The sequence below is a fragment of the Coptis chinensis genome, chromosome 9 (assembly GCF_015680905.1).
Source record: "Coptis chinensis isolate HL-2020 chromosome 9, ASM1568090v1, whole genome shotgun sequence".
NCBI classification, from domain to species: domain Eukaryota; kingdom Viridiplantae; phylum Streptophyta; class Magnoliopsida; order Ranunculales; family Ranunculaceae; genus Coptis; species Coptis chinensis.
The window spans coordinates 80,209,824-80,227,888 of record NC_141464.1 but is presented as its reverse complement, the minus strand read 5'-3'; the positions used below and the strand labels follow the sequence as shown (position 1 = coordinate 80,227,888).

At 37.4% G+C, this 18,065-nt stretch overlaps 1 protein-coding gene across 1 annotated transcript; it reads right to left on the bottom strand.

Annotated features, from left to right (window-relative positions):
- Positions 1-15,097: 15,097 nt before the first annotated feature.
- LOC147478516 (isoflavone reductase homolog) lies at positions 15,098-16,996 on the bottom strand. The gene is made up of 4 exons (XM_086583973.1): positions 16,600-16,996; positions 16,208-16,451; positions 15,883-16,086; positions 15,098-15,508 (listed from the first exon to the last, which is right to left on the bottom strand). The coding sequence occupies exons 1-4, from the start codon at positions 16,924-16,926 to the stop codon at positions 15,345-15,347; spliced, it is 939 nt and encodes a 312-aa protein (XP_086440099.1). The 5' UTR covers positions 16,927-16,996; the 3' UTR covers positions 15,098-15,344.
- Positions 16,997-18,065: the final 1,069 nt, after the last annotated feature.

Here is an 18,065-nt window from a genome sequence, read left to right as displayed (position 1 = left end):
ACAAAAGAACAAAGAAAACATTGCTTAATGCATTGAGATATAATGCTCGACATCTTTTTCGTCTTGGACCGAAAGTTCGTTAATTATAAATTATGGATGCAAAGTCTGCTTGATTAGAGTAATTTGGGGATATGGGACAAGATAATGTTTGGCTTTCAAGGATCCTAGAAGCAGAAAGAAGAGTTGTTTAGTTAAAAATGCACAACGTCATGATCACTAAGCAAAACGTCAGCAAATATTAGTCATATACTCATATATATGGTGTTTTTGGTTTTTACTTTTCGTAACGTTTAGATTTCATTTGAGCAGGACTTGCACTTTAATATTTGGTAAATTTGCCTTTCCATATTTCAGTCTTGAGAAAGTTTCTGTGAAAAAAGTAATATAACAGTCCTCTACTCCTACTTTGAACATCACTCGCATTTAGTTAATTACTGGTTTCACATTTTTTTTGAAACTGTTATGGGTATAGCAGACCCCAACCTGCATTCATCTTAATCTATTAAAAACAGTTCCTTTTGCATCATTCTCCACTATTACATGCAGAGCATCCTCTAAAGGACCTATATAGTACAAAATTCCTACAGAACTCATATCCACTAATTTGACAACGTAATCAATAGCTTTGTTTCCCTCTCAGTATATATGCTGAACCACAATAGAGTCAAAGTCTCTCTTGTGAATATAAATAGCTTGCATAATATTTCTACAGTACCACGGAATAGCTTCTTGTCCATTTACTATTTGCATTGCACGCAAAGAGTCAGAATTTACCATCAAATGCCAAATGTCAATCATCAGAGATGCCTTCAGACCTTCAGCAATTCCTTTAAGCTCTTGAAACAATATAGATCTTTGAATAGAACTACCTCTGTAGACCAATAAGACTACTCCCTTTTCGTCTCGAATTATACCTCCAAATCCTGATTTATCTGGTGACAAAGTACCATCAGAGTTTAACATCGCAGCAGGTGGTAAAGGCTTATTCCACATGCATTGCTGCAACATTTGTGGCTTCATGCATGTTTGAACACCAAGATTCTGCAGTAAGAACCTAGTAGCAGAATTGTCAGAGGCCTCTTTTACAACTTTCTGAAGATATAACTTCATCTTTCTCATAATATCATTTGTAACTTGCAAGGTGGTGTGACTCTTGTGCTTGAATCTCCTACAATTCCTCTCATTCCATATAGCATAGACAGTTGCATTTATCATTGCTCTTAGAATTTCAGAATCAGTAGTAGAACCTCATCTTCTCATAAGAATGTACCATTCATGATTAGATTCCTTAACAAAAGGATCCAATCCCATATGCCTCTTTACTTCAGACCAAATGGTGTTAGTAAACTAACAATCAAAGAATAAATGATGAGAATTCTCTCTGTCAATATTACAGAAGCAACACTCTGAGTGATGTAAAATATGCCTCTTTATAAGCCTGTCTTGAGTGGATAGACAACCACTATACAATTGCCAAGTAATAAAAGAGTGTTTTGGAATGACAAACTTCCCCCATACCAGTTTGTACCATTTAACTTTCTCTCTTATCTTTTTAAGACGTACTCATGTAGGCAGATTTAGTGGAAAATAGCTCAGTTGAAGTTTCAGTCCATACCACAGAGTCCTCAGCAACCAAATCATTAATCACAACACTTATAGTGAGATTTTTCAACTCTACAGAAAGTAAATTTAGAACTAAATCATTCCAGTGCCCATCCATGATCAGTTCACTAACCTTTGCATCATCAAAAAGGGGGATAAGATGTTTTGCTTGAGAGTTGTTCACTATAAGCTTCTCATAACACTAAGGATGATGCCACACACTAGTCTTTTCACCATTTGCTATAGTGTACCTCATAAATCTAGCCGCAGACTTTCTATGTTTCAAGATACATCTCCATACCCAAGAGCAATCTTAAGGAATCTTCATAGACCAGAAGTTCTTACCTCTAAGATGGTATTTCCACACCCATTTAGTCCATAGAGTGTCCTCCCTTGATGCAACTTTGAAAATCAAACCACAGTAGGTAGCCACATTCCAAACTTTTAGATCCACAATATTTAATCTACCCTCTATCTTGCTATACCTTATAGTTCCATGACTAGCTTTGTGCAATTTTCTGTCCATACTAGGACCAGACCAAAGAAACCTATTCGTTATCTTGGAAACATAATTTACTACTCCACTAGGCAACATAAAGGTTTTTGCCCAATAGGTATGTAAAGAAGAAAGAACCGATTGTATTAACTGAAGTCTACCAGCAAAAGTGAGAGACCTATTCTTCCAATTTGTTACTCTACTTGTGATCATTTCTATCAGAGGTAAACCATCTTGAGTTCCAATTCTTGATGCTGAAAGAGGGAGCCCGAGATACTTAATAGGAGGTGTAACATGTCTAAACCCAAGCAAATCTGAGAAGGCTTTACTAACATCAAGGATGATACTTCTAGTGAGCAAGGTAGTCTTTGAGACATTCAGTTTTAGACATGTGAGATTTGAGAAAGAGTTCAGTACTTCACTAACACCTTGCAAAGTAGCTTCTTCCCTTTTACAGAAAATAAGAACATCATCAGCAAAGCACAAGTGCGTAACTTGCACTCTCCTACACTTTGAGTGGTAAGCAATACTTTTATTTGCAACTTCTTGCTTCAGAAGACTGCCTAACACCTCCATAATGAGTACAAACAAATATGGTGACAGGGGGTCACCTTGTCTGATGCCTTTCATACCATCAAAATATTCTTGAGGGTACCCATTAACAAGGATAAATAAACAAGGAGAAGTGTAGCACATTTTCACCTAGCCTATAAACTTAGTACAGAATCGAGATCTGAATATAATCTTTTCAATAGTATCCCAACTCAAAGAATCATAGGCTTTCTGAATATCAATCTTAATAGAGCATTGAGCAGCACCATGTACTCTATTATAACCTCTAAGCAGTTCATGAGCAAGAAGAAGGTTATCTTGAATTGCTCCACCAGGCACAAAAGCAGATTGATTTAAGCCAATCAGAGCTGATATATGAAGTTTCAATCTATTACTGATCACTTTGGAGATGCATTTGTAAATTACATTACAACATGCAATGGGCCGAAATTCATCAATCTTGGAAAGTTTATGCAGTTTAGGAATGAGATATAAAAAGGTAGAATTGGTACCTTTATGAATGAGGTTTTGCATAAAAGTAGACTTGACAGTCCTAATGAAATAATCATCTATGATATTCCAAACTTTCTTGAAAAAAATATACATTGTACCCATCAGGCCCTAGTGAACTATTCTCCTTCATAGAGAATAAAACTTCTTTTATTTTTTCATTCCTAATGTCTTCACATAGTTCCCAGCCTTGCCACAACTTTATCCACTTCATTTCTCAACTGTAAATCTTCTAGTTGAGCATAGTCACATATAGTATCTGAAACCTCTCCCAGTAAAGACTTATAATAGCCTATGAAAGCTTTAGAAATATCTTCCTGACCTTGTAATCTATTGCCTGAGAGATCCTCCAGTGTCCACATAATAGGCATTACATTTGTCACCACCTCACCATATATCATCCAATCACATTCAGTTCTCTGTTTGAAATCCACTTCTTCCATCTCTAAAAGTAAACTCATCTTGATCCTGCCCTCTCTTTCCCTGAAGTACAACACTGAATCCAAAGGTTGTTGTTGTATCATCTTCTGAATTTGCTTAAGGTCATCTCTTGCAACATCAAGCCTCTTCTGCAAATTTGATAGGTATCTCCTAGCCCACCCTTTCAATTTGGACTTAGCAATTTTCAGCTTCTGAGTTAGTTAAAACATACATATGATTGCCATAAACTTCAGTGTCCCAACACAATTGTATTGTCTGTAGAAAATTAGGGTGTAATGCCCAATAATTGCAAAACCTGAAAGGAAATGAACCTTTCTCTCTTTCAAACATAGAAATAACCATTGGAGAATGGTCAGAAATGCCTTACGTATGAAACTCCACCAAAGAATTAGAAAAAGCATGAAGCCATAGAGAGTTGATCAACACTCTATCTATCTTTGAGTATTTTCTCACATCCTCACCAAAATTTGTCCAAGTATAGAAACAACCCAAGGATTTGAGGTCTGTTAAACCAAAATAAGAAACAAAATTAGCAAAAGGTGTTGTCTCTCTAGGGTGGACAGGTTCACCCCCAACTCTTTCATGAGAGTAAAACACATTATTGAAATCTCCCATCAAAACCCAAGGTTCATTCAAAGATAAACTCATGTTTCTTAATTCATTCCACAATTGTCCTCTTTGTCTCTTACTATTACTTACATACACTATAGTAAGAATAAACGAAGTACCATTATGAAGATAAGTCACCTTACAATGTAAGAACTGCGTAGACTCCTTAATCTCTGTAACATCTACCATCTTGTCATCCCACATGATCCAAATTCTGCCACTTGCATCACTAGAGTAGTTATGTAAAAATTGGCTAGAAGGGCAACACACCATCCTAATACCTTCACAATTAACTTGTCTAACCTTTGTTTCCAACAAACCTAACAGACAAAATTTATTCTTCAATCTAAAACTATTAATTTCCTTAAGTTTAGCAACTTGATTCATCCCCCTAACGTTCTATGCACAAAGGTTTATTTCCATGTATTTGGAGATTTTTTCTTTTTACCTTTGGACATGTTTTTGTCCTTTCCTCTCTTCTCTGTAACTGATGATGTCACTTCATCTGTAGCCCTACTCTAGGCTCTAGTCTTGGATTTTGCTGACTATTGTTATGTCGAGCTCTCAGAACTAGTAGCTCCTGCATCTACTACACTTGTAGCCCTCGTTTGCATAGTGTTTTTCCTTAACATCTCATCTATTTCATGATCAGGAAATAAGACATCTTCTTTTTCTAAAATGTCATCTTCCAGCTCTTCATTACTATCACATAGAGCTGCAAATTGATTCCTTTCTTCAAGGCATTATTTTACCCTTGCTCTGTCCTCCATTGCATTTGTGTTGCCACTATTTTGAATCCTAGGATTGCTTGGAGCAGCACTTTGCTCTCCCTGTTGCTGTTCAGTTATTGCTTCTTGCTTGCCTAGGTGATAGGAACCGAGTGTGGACTCCTTGAGCTTGTGTCCAAGTTACTCCTTGCACACGCCTCTGACTTCCTGTGGTTAAGGTTTGAGCCACATGACTATCACTTGTAGCTTTCATTGGAGTAACATTAGGTACCATAGCATGATTCCTTGTTGGTATTCTTGTTTCACTCCTTGTGGCTCTCTCTGTAACTGCTGCTACTATTGTTCTTGCACCATTTCCTTCTGTTATTGCTACTACTGTTTCTGATCCACTTCCTTTTGCTGTTATATTTTGTTCACCCGCATCTTAATTTACATTTTGTACATTAATCTCTTTGTTTGGACGTATATTTTAGTTCCTTGTGTTCTAGCTTGTTGCAGATCCTGCATATAGCTGGATGCCACATGTACTAAACAATAACTTCAACAACTACTCCTTTTCCCATTCTCAATCTAATTGTATCCGAATATTTAGTACCTACAGGTACTTCAACACAGATCTTTGCATAATCTAGTCTTAAGTTTTTTTTACTCGCCTCATCCCAACAATGAGGTTTCCCTATTCTACTTCCAACAAAACTCATGCCTACTTTGGTCCATAGTTGTTTTGGAACATTCCATAACTTTACCCAGATAGAAAGTGTAGTCATACTTTTTCTTTGTGTTTCCAAGTCTTTTGTCCATGGTCGAACCATGAAAACTCTTCCTGCAATAAACAGAGGCCCTTTTTCTAGTACCATTTGCCTATCCTCATCATCATAAAACTTGAAATAGAACAGCTCATGATCTGTAGCAATGTCATAATGTGCTTTAGTTTTCCAAGTTCTCTCTAGGACCTTTTTAACCACTGGAAAAGGTAGATGTTTGTCCACAAAGAAACCCAATAACTACTCTCTCCACTTTTCACAACCTTCTTCAAGGATGTCTTCCGGAACATCAATCACATATTCACATCTAGTTCCATGTTTGTTTCAATCCAGTCCAGTTGACCACTGGAAAAGTTTGTGGTTGGGTTTGAGAACAGAGAAATCCAAGTCATATCTTGAGTTGTGGTGCCACCTTCTAATCCTAATGTCACACCCCGAATTTCGACAGAATTCGGAAAAACAATATTTGTTCCCGACTCTTCGATTTTCGAGGTGTGATGCACTCTCAACTCCCAAAAACCCATAATCAGTTTAAATACGCGGATAATTAAAAACCAATAAAAATTTAAGATAACAAAAGTCCTCTTCATTACCAAAAATTCACAAATAAGATTAGGTTACAAATCTCCATTTCAATAACTCTTTAATTAAAATTACAAATGAAAATACAAAAAACATTGTCTAAACGGAAAAGCTATTTCACCTCAAGGGAAAACAAAACCTATCCTGAAATGCGAAGCTAACGCAAACCACAAGCAGCAACCAACCTTCTTCAACACTAAACCTGTCAAGACTTATCAACTATGTTCATTTAATGAACACACCCGATTAGCAAACATGCAAATCGGGTCAGCATTATAAACAATGCTGGTGTGAGTAGCCCTAAAATATAAATCATACTAATACATATATATACCCAATAAATAAGGCAGTTAGTTCCTCCACCGAGGCGCTTTAACATCCAACGAATAATACAACATTCTTAATTACAATAATTAAGGCAGGTAGTTCCTCCACTGAGGCACCTTAACTTCCCACCAACCACACAACAAACCATATGCATATTAAATAAGGCATGTAGTTCCTCCATTGAGGCGCCTTAGCTTCCCAACAATAATACAAAGGCATTTAGTTCCTCCACCGAGGCGCCTTAGCTTCTAACTAAACTAAAAACCAGCCAAACATATTTTATCCTTACCGCATTTCATGCTCAATTACAGAGTGGGTCATCTCTACACAAGTCATTAGTTTGACCCACCTTTTCAAAACCATATACAATTATATATTTAAAGATATATCATTAACCAACATATTACCATAATTATATTATTTAAGGCTTTCTTTGCGTGTCCCTAAAATCACGTCGTATTTATGTCTTACTTAGTTTCCCTGGCTACCACAATTGCTACCCAACGCCGAACATATACATCTACATGCCTCCCCTCACATAATAAACCACTCCATGTGCAGCTACCCTAAGCGGGATATCGCATACCAAGTAACCCTCACACGAAAGTCATTATGTGAGTACTGCCACTATTTGACATAAAATATCGCGTCTCGTTCTAGTTTTGCGAACGGAATAATCAAGCCACTATTCGGCTACGCCAGAAGGGCTATTCAGATTCATTGAAACGCCAGAAGGGCCAATCAAATTACTTACGCTCGAAGGGCCATTCAGATTCACTGAAACGCCAGAAGGGCCAATCATATCACATACGCCCATCACTAGGGCCAAATCACATGAGTTGTGGTAGCTAGGTTCCAGGATTTTCGTTACGTAATTTATTCAGGTGTCATACCTTAGTATCTCATAACCATTTCACTCTATCACGTGCCAAATAAATTATTGCACTAAACCACCATATTTGGAAAATCTCAATAATAATTCTTGTTCTATCTCATGCCAGTATACTTAATTGTACTAAAGCTCAACGTTTCTCGTTAGAATAAAAATCTACATTATCACGTGTCAATACTATTCATTGCACGATATCCAAGTATCTCTATATCAAATCTCAAAACTTATTATTCCACGTGCCAATCATATATTGCACTACAACGTATGGAATGTATCAAGTCTTCATAAATACTACAATTCATTTAAGTAGCAACTCATAGTAGTAATCAATCATGTAATGTATTCGTTCAATATATTTATGTGAACTCAATTCACCATCAGAGGCACGCATTATTTCCATTTGTGGACAATATAAATGATATATAAATAACCAAAATATATGTCCATTCTACCAATGTCAAAATGAAACGACTTTAAGAAGAAAGAACAACTCAAGTCCAAATATCACGCATAATTATTCGAGTCCAAATCACAAGTCAAGTCAAATTGGTCAACTGTCAAAAGTCCACAATCAAAGCCCAAAAATCTAAATATTTAAAGACCCCATTGAATCTATTTTACGTTATATGGACCGGCCCAAAACCAAATTAGAAAGTGGCTCAAAACACACATGGGTTCGGCCCAAAGAATTTAAACTGAAACCGGCCCAAACTAAAACTAAAAATGGTCCAAAACTTAAATTAAACTGGTCCAAAACTTAAGATTAATTTCGGCCTAACAACTAACAAAGGTTTAGGCCCAAGCAAACAAAATAGAACTGACCCAACCAACCAAATAGAATCGGGCCCAAAGAACTAAAAGAAATTGAAACTGGCCCAAAACTTTAATAAATAGAACTGGCCCAACAACTAACTCATGTTTAGACCCAAAACAAAATTAGATTTTTGGCCCAAAGCCCAACTAAACTAACAATCGTCTTCCTCCCTCCAGTAGCAGCTTCTTCTCCTGCACGTTCCAGCTTGCGCGCCGGCCACCAACTCTCCTCCTTCCCGTTTTTTACCCCAGCGGTTTTGACCCTTGTGAAAAACCCTATCCTTCCATACCCACAAAACTCGATTCCTTTCACCTCCAAAACTCGACCCCCGACCGCCATTGACGAGTCTTCAAGCTCCCAACAGCCCCCACTCTCCAACCAACAACCAAATACCCCAAAACAAAACCCCTACAACTTTAGTTAACACCAAAAACTCAATTCATAACTTCAACAATCCTTCCTCAAACTGTATGGATATCTCGACCTCCATTACCGCCTATTCCAAGCTTTTTCTAAGCTTCAACAACCCAACCACCGTATTCCATCCAACAACAACACACAACCAAATTGACAACCACCTTCCACCCACAATCAATAGCCACCGCCGATTCTAACTCAACAACCAACAAAACATTCCAACCCAAAACAAATAAAATCGATAACACAAATAATAGTTTATTATATATGGATAACTAATTAAAATTAATTAATAGTCAAACCCATTTTATCAGTATAACTGGGTTTCAACAGCCGACAGAATATTTCGGTATCGAACAGAATGAACTGGAAAAATGAATAAAACTTATATATTTTTGGATAGTAAATTCGTAAATTTTAAACAGACGAAAATCATAGTTTTAGTAGTCAGTGAGAGATAAAATCTACTCACCTGTATTAAAAACTCAACGAATCCCTCATCGTCCGAATCGTCGCGCTCCGACCCTCTAGCAATTCAAGCTTTTATCTCCGCATCCATTTTTATTTTATTTTTATCTAAAAAACCCCAATTCTCTAGAAAAATATGTATATATACTTGAGTTTGAAACCTAAGCCCAATACAGACTCGGGCCCAAAATTCAGGCCCACGTATCCTAAATCCAATCCAACAAATTTTAAATAGATAAATAAATAAATAAATAAATACGTATTTTAAATACGGGCGTTACACCTAATGCATGGTAGAGAAGCCATGTTTAATCCTACTCTTGCTATATTTGAAACTAAAAGTTTGAAAGTGGACCTCAACTTCGCTAGAAGAAGAGAACTATGTCAAAGCTTAGAGCTTCGCATGTAGGGAGTAGGTGCACTTCACAGAGTTTTAAAGGATTAAGCTTGACTCCAGTACGTATATGGAATCACCCTTAACCCAAAAGAACAAGATGAAGAACAAGGAAAAACGAGCTAAAAGAGGTAAAGAAGGATGAAGGAATAGGATAAGGTTGTGTTCTTACCTTTTGAAACTTACCATAAATAGGAGGGAAAGCTATAGTTTTTGTTGACCCAATCGCTTTTCAGTCGCACACAAAATCACCTTGCCATGTCCCCATCTTACTGTTGATTGTGTCGAGATAGATAGTAAAAACTTAATGCAAACTTAAGTTAATACTAACTTCATGTTTAAATCGATAAAAAACATTCTTGACTGTGGCAGAATTGTGTGGGAAGCATTGTATATATTCATTAAGTAATACGGATATGGTTTACCTAACTTTCCTTGGCTATGTGAGAAGATTTGGTTGGTTAAGATTAAGGTTTGTTCACGCATTGACCATATCAGGAGTTAGGAGCCTTGTGGGTAGTTGACACTTGTTAATCGAGGTCTTAAAATAGGTTTAGGCGTTTGATCTGAAAATGGCTTTTGATTAAATGCAAAGGTTTGTTAGTGTTACCCCCCACTAGATGAGCCAATTAGGATTTCCCCCTACTAGATAGGCAATTAGGGTCTCCCCCACTAGATAGGCAATTAGGATCTTCTCCCCAAATACAAAAAAAAAAAAAAAAAGTCAACTTGCTTGGGGGGAGACCCTAATTTCCCCATCTAGGAGGGTGTTTCGGCAATAAACTGCTTCAACACAACGAGAGCAATGGTAAAGAACGCACTAAGACACGGAGGAATTTGATGTTGGGGGAGATGAAACTGAACCAAAATAATGGCTGCCTACGTACCCAAGATCTATTATCTAGGGATCAAGTTTCCACGTAGTTTTTTATGAAAAATAGTTTGGTATATATAGAGGTAGAGTATAGAGTCCTTGTAGCTCAAGTAATCTTGTAGCTTGAGCAATTGTGATAGAATACAACTCTCAACTAATAATTATCTCTTTGATAAGAAATGAATCTGGACATAAATCAATGTACATTAGTGGCAAGCCATGTGGCTAAGGTTCAGCCTTAGACACATGAGTTAATGGGCCTGTACATTGATCAATGATATTGCAAATTGGACTTTAGCCCTGTTGATTAAATGAATAAAATAGAGACCCCTACTAATGGATGTTTGCCACGTAGGTGGGGGTCGAAACACCGCCGCCCCTTCTTTGTCATGCGAACAAAGTTCATATGGCAAAGAAGAAAGAAAAATGAGCGGAATGTATAACGAAGTGTCGTGCGAAAAGAAATAATTGGAAAATTGACTGTCGAAAAAAATTCGTAAATTATCAGAAACGAAATAATGTCAAACTAACGTATACGGGACGCAATGTAGTTAAAAAAAAGATGGCCGAAAATGCACAGAAAAAAATAAAATATGCACAGAAATAAAATTACAAAAAAATTCAATTGGCGAAAACTGTACCGAACGCGTCACGTAATAAAACGAAATTTGAATTCAACGATGCGTGCCAACGGAATATCGATATTTGGATTATACCGTTGAAAACTGAACGTAGGGGCAGTTTAGTAATAATAGTAATAAAATGAAGTTAAATACGAATTGGAGTCAAAGTATTCGGATGAGATAAGAATTGAGAGTAGAGATGAAGTTGGAGTTAGAGAAGAATCCCATTAGCACTGGAAAACCCGCTCGTAAACCTATATAAGTGCTGGTGTGGCACATCCCAATCCATAAAAACACTGTACGCTCATCCAACAGAACAGACGTAAGCAAAACAATTTTTGACGTCGCACAAAGTTGTCTCTTTTCGTATTACTACTGGCGTGTGTGGCCTTCCATCGAATTAGCAATCGTTCAGCTCATCTTGAATTCTCGGTAAGTTAAACTTATACTCCTTATACTCAGCTATAGCAACAATGTTACTACCAAAGGTCCAAGCGATCATGGTAGGAAAACCTTGTTCTTGTGGTGCGTCTGGAGAATTGTGTGAGTCGTCTCCATCATCACGAGCATGGTAAACACAGGAGAAAACTCCTTCGGCAGTTACATTACGCACATGAACCTTTCTAATGCCAACATCCAAGGTACGACCCTCAAGCCCCACTGTTCTTCTGTTTTTTTTTTTTTTTTTTTTTGTATGCATGGCCTTGAACTGTTGCATCTTGTCATTAGGAATTCTCTGTTTCGAACATGTGTAGGCTAATTTACGTAAAAGGAATACGTTTTGGTGTTGTGCGCGACTTCTTCATGAGCTGCTGAAGAGTGAAGACGATGAAGGCGCTGTATCCAAACCAATATTAATCAAACATGATACGGTGCAACGCCTTCTAAGGAAGGGCATCGTAACCGCTTTTATATAATTAGACTAAGCGAGTGTAAAAACGTTAGAACTTTGATTGTCAAAACGAAATGCGGTGACTTAGTCGGATATTGTCGTAGTGATAGTAATGGACTAAGCGAGCATAAAAGCATTCAAACTTAGACTGATAAAGCTAAACGTGGTAACTTTGTCAGATTTGTTATAGTGATAGTAACGAACTAAGCGGCGTAAAAGCGTTCAGACTTAGATTGGCGAAGTTAAATGTAGTAACTTCGTCAGATTTTGTTGTAGTGATAGTAATGACTAAGCGAGCGTAAAAAGCGTTCAAAATTAGACTGACAAAGCTAAATATGGTAACTTCGTCAGATTTTGTCGTAGCGATAGTAATGACTAAGCGAGCGTAAAAAGCGTTCAAACTTAGACTGACAAAGCTAAATGTGGTAACTTCGTCAGATTTTTTTATAATGATAGTAATGAACTAAGCGAGCGTTAAAGCGTTCAAACTTAGATTGACGAAAAGATGACTGCAAAAGTGATGTGTCAAACCCTTCGCTTCTAACGGCGGCGGAGAGATAAGCCAATGAATCTGCATGACGTAAGTCATTTCGGGGTCTTTGAGTGATAGAGATGCTATCAAATTGTCGAGCAAGACTATGTATCAAACTAAGATAAGCCGCCATACGCATTTCATCTCTTTTTCGTGAAGACCCACCAAACCGATTTGCAACAAAGGCGATAACCGTGTATAACTCGAGCTTTCGCCCCGATCAATCAAAATTTGTTCAAGGCACAAATGGCGACCTCATACTGGCTTCGTTATTTGAAGCGGCGAAGCCAAGTCGCACAGATTTCCCAATCTTTTCTCCACCGGGTTTAACAAAAACACATCCAATTCCAGACCCAGATTTACTATGGGAGCCATCTGAGTAAATAATCCATAGGTCAATGGGATTAGGAATTGCGTTTTCATGTTGGTCTTCGTCGCCCCCAATTAGCGGCGGCAGAATGTCTTCCATAGATTTTTCTATCATCAATGAAAAGAACAACACTAACAGCTTGAGTTGTAGCTGCCAGGTATATGCCACTAGGTTGACCCGTTGAAGGACTTGTCAATATAGGAGGACTGACCAAGTATTTCTTCAGTTGTTGCAATGTCATCTCACAATCAATGTTCCAAGTTGACGCCCTCTTTAAAGTCTGGAAGAAGGGATGACAACGATCGAAATATTTAGAAATAAATCTATGAAGAGCGGCAAGCCGACCAGTAAGTCGTTGAATTTTCTTCTTATTTTTGGGTAATGACATATCAATAACGGCACGTATCTAATCAAGATTAGCCTCAATACCTCTACGAGTCATGAGGTATCCCAGAAATTTTCTAGAAGAGAGGCCCAAAAGAACATTTGGCGGGATTGAGTCACATGTTATACTTGTTAAGCCTATAAAAAACAAGTTAAAATCGGAAAGATGATCACCCGTATCCTTTGATTTAACGACTATATCATCGATATAAGCCTCCATTATTTTTCTCAGCAGATCGGAAAAAATTGTATTGAAGAGTGAAATCCATTTCACCCAGAAGATTTAAATGCATTGACGCCGGCCGAGCCTATGTGGAAGATGACACCTGCCATTACCTCTTACAAGAGTTAGAGATTTTAGGAGGTACACACTTTCGGGTCCAACTGGAGATTGTCTTTTTCTTTTCGTGTAACCAGCCTATCTAGGTCGGTAGTTTGCCTGGGATTGTGGTCTTCCCTCTAATTGCTTCTGTGACACCTTCCTTCCTTATCGGATCAGACCTGTCTAGGACGACGATTTTCCTCAGGTCAACGAGGTCGGCCTTCCCTGTCAGGTCAGTCTCGTTTGGGATATTGGTATTCCTTATATTTTCTTCTATGACACCTTCTTTCCCTGTCTGGTCGGACCTGTCTGGGATGACAATTTTTCTCAAATTTACGAGGTTGGCCTTCCCTGTCAGGTCGGTCCAGTCTAGGATGAAGGTTTTCCTTATACTTTCTTCCGCGGACGCTTTTTCCTCACCGGCCGGACTCGTCTAGGATGACGATTTTCCTCAAATCTGTGAGGTCGGCCTTCCCTGTCAGGTTGGTCCAGTCTGGGATGAAGGTTTTCCTTATACTTTCTTCCGCAACGCCTTCTTTCGGAGGCATTTGTATCTCCGTTTGCGCGGTAGCGGTGCTGCAGTAGTTGGATGTTGAGAATTGATCCTACCACTAGGAGTAACTCGATTGTTCAACGGTTCTTGCATTTGCCCGACTTGAATTTCGAGGGTTGCGATTCCTATTGGCAGGAGAAATATGTTGTCTGTTCGGTCTTCTTCTTATGCTTACCATCTTGATTGTTTTACGTGATAATGGATTCAAAAAACCCACAGACGGCGGTGCCAATTATGTTTCGGCAATAAACTGCTTCAACACAACGAGAGCAATGGTAAAGAACGCACTAAGAAACAGAGGAATTTGATGTTGGGGGAGATGAAACTGAACCAAAATAATGGCTGCCTACGTACCCAAGATCTATTCTCTAGCTAGGGATCAAGTTTCCACGTACTTCTTTATGAAAAATAGTTTGGTATATATAGAGGTAGAGTAGAGAGTCTTTGTAGCTCAAGTAATCTTGTAGCTTGATCAATTGTGATAGAATACAACTCTCAACTAATAATTATCTCTTTGATAAGAAATGAATCTGGGCATAAATCAATCGTATATTATTAGTGGCAAGCCATGCGTTCAAATTTTTTGACGCAGACACGAAGTTAAATCGCCCGCACATTGATCCACGATATGCGGAATTGGGCTTTTAAATTTGTTGATTAAATGAATAAAATAGAGACCCCTACTAATAGATATTTGCCACGTAGGTGGGGATCGAAACAGAGGGGTAATACTAGTTAACCCTAAATGCAATTGTTGATAGCCAAAATGCACTCAAAAATCAATAAAAGAGAACAAATTTTGCAACATGATTATCACTTTAAGTATATATTCTTAGCAACAATCTCAAACCTGGGTCACTAGAAGTCTTAATTTGCCTAAATGTCAAAAATCCATTTTGCACAAACAAAACATTCATATACAACTTCAGCTGTTAAGGATTAGATACACCATTTGTTTTTTAAAAGATAAGCTGGGGTTATAGCAGACCCACCTGTTTTATTGCCAAAGTTAAAACCTCGCAATATCTCCCTAAGTTTAAGATCATTAAAGGGAGTAACACAATAAACTTACAAGTTCAACAAGCATCAAGCCATATACGAGCTTACTCCTACACATGACATACCACAATAGGTCCTTAAGAAAGTAGTGATAGGAATTCTCTCTAGTTCTACTTTCCAGCCATATACATGGGCTTTGTTATACATAGCGTTTAAGGTATTCATCCATTCGAGTATATTTTACTTCCGGATAAAGCTTCGAAGCCTCTTCTCCACCTTCTCCTATTTCAAAGTTTGTCAAGCAACCTTCAAAGAAAATGTGATAGAGATGACCAGCTATTACCTGGCCATGATCCTCCATTCCTGAAAAATTCAAGCATATTTCAAATGAGAGTCAACTAATGCATGTTATAGATAACTTTACTAAAAAAAAATCATTTTGTCATGAAGATTCAATTCTCAAACTGAAGAGTTAAGGGGATTTTTTTTTGGGTTAACGAGTATTAACCCTCTCCCAATACCAAAAAAAAAAAAAGTCAAATTGGATTGACCATGTTTTTTTTTGTGTGTATTGGGGGAATCCTAATTTCCCATCTAATAGGGAGACATCCTAATTGACTCATCTAGTTGGGGGGCCCTAATTAAAATCCTGAAATTTCTCCATGGTAACATAAACTCGTCTTCCAATAAGAATTTCTTCTAATCTACACATGCCTGGTTAGGTTGTAGTATTTTACCTTTCATAGTTGCGAGTAATTCTTCTGGCGAAATGCTAGACTTCTCCAATTCTTTTCCAATGAGTTTCTCCCACATGCAGACCAATTCTTTCTGTGAGATTATGTTTCCTGGTGGCCTTAGGTACACAGTTTTATTACGTGTCCGTGAATCGTCTACAGTTTTAATGGTATATGTTGCAACGTCCTCCTCGTCCACATAGATTTCTACAATTTTTTTGAAAATGATAAGTTACAAAAATATAAGCAAAATTAAAAAATTTGTCATTTAATTTTTTTTTTATATTTGAAGGTGGGATTGTGAGTCGTTATTTGCAATTTGTAGTACCTTTCACACTGCCATCTCCATATAGGCACACTTTATCTCTTGGAGGAATAAATGAACCCGTTAGTTGGGACAGATTACCGACGAAGTAGCCAGCAAAGCAGTTAGCAGAGACATAAGTGAAAGGGATACCAGCATCCTCAACGGCCTTTCTCACTAACATCTTCTTATCAAATGCATCTCTTCCAGGTTCAAGTGCATGTCCCATTCTTGATGGATCCATACCGAATTCTGATGGTAAGAATCGCTGAAAAATTTTGTACATAAATTTTATTTTTGTCAAATTCTATGACTTTTTGTACAAAATCTTGCACATAAATCGTGCAAATTATAAAATGTTGAGCATGAATTTAAAATAATGAAATAATTTGCGCACAGTCATAGGACGATCTTACCTTGATATTTCCAGCTTCTTTGATAGCGTCGATAAGTTTGAGTTGTAAGAGGAGGTTATTACTATCAGTACCAGAAATTGCGCACAGAACAACATCAACTTGTTTCACAGCATGCACAAGGCTTTGGTAATCAGAAAATGACCCTTCTATTAAATGGGCACCTTGTTGCTTAAAATCAATGAGCATTTGAACTTTGTCTATGTTGAAACCAATTTCTGGCCGGTGAAGTACATAAGTTATATGACCTTGGGCTAAACTTGCCTTAACAAATCTCTTACCAATGTATCCAGTTCCCCCTATTACGAGAACCTTGCTCTTCACTGCCATGGTTGTGTGCTTGAACGTGGAAATCTGTAACAATTGTACTTTATATTCTATATCCCAAACCAAATTAAGCATCACATTGACGTCATTGTCACCGACCTTAAAAATTGACTACGCAACTTTTTTGTGTGCTGGTCCCCTAAGGTCTATGTGGTTCGAAACTTACAGACTTTTGTGAATTTGTGGTTATGAGTAGGGTTGTAAATGCATTTCGATAACTCGATAACCGACCCGAACCAAATCGATAAAAAATGGTTTAGGTTTTGGTAATTTGATTTATTTTCTATCGAACCGATAAGATATTGGTTTGGTTTTGGGTTTGTTCTCCACCGAACAGATATAAACCCGAACCGATAAGATGACGTTTTAGTAATATTTATGATTAACTTTGTATATATTTATCAATTGTGTGGTTGAAATTAATTGATTTAATTTAATATTTAATTGATTTTATAGTTTTCAGTTCGGGTCAGTTTGGATTCGGTTTACAATATTTCTTATCAGTTCGGTTCGATTTCGAAGTTTTCAATTTTTTTATCGGTTTGGTTTGGTTTTGAGTTCCTAACTTTCTTATCGGTTTGGGTTCGGATTTTTCAGAACCCGACCCTTGACATTACAACCAACAAACTTGATGTTGAATTATCTTTATCACAAAATAAAAATCGAAGAAAAAACAAACAAACAACCAAATTTGCTGATGGTGATAGTTTGCTTCAAGATTGAAGATCATTTTTGCACTCAAAGTATCGAAAATATTGTTCATTGCAAATTTTATTTTCTTACAAATTATTCGGCCACGAAAATTATTGAATTTGGGAGTCCAGTGGAGAGGCCTTATGACTTATACCTTTAGACTTCCGACGGGGGATTAATCTCAACATCATCCCATTTGTGGCGTATTCTGCGCTTGACACGTGAACAATTTTTAAATAGATAGCGTGAAATAATATGACTTTTTCCGGCTAGAGAAATAATCCGCTCTGATGCTATATTGAATTTGGGTATCTAATTTAAAACCAATTGGTGATAAGTAAAGAGATTATGAGATTTATATATTAATTAGCTTGGCTTTAGATCCGTGGGATTAATCTCAACAAAAATGCAATATGAAAGTGAATAAGAATAAGAATTCCCATCGTAAA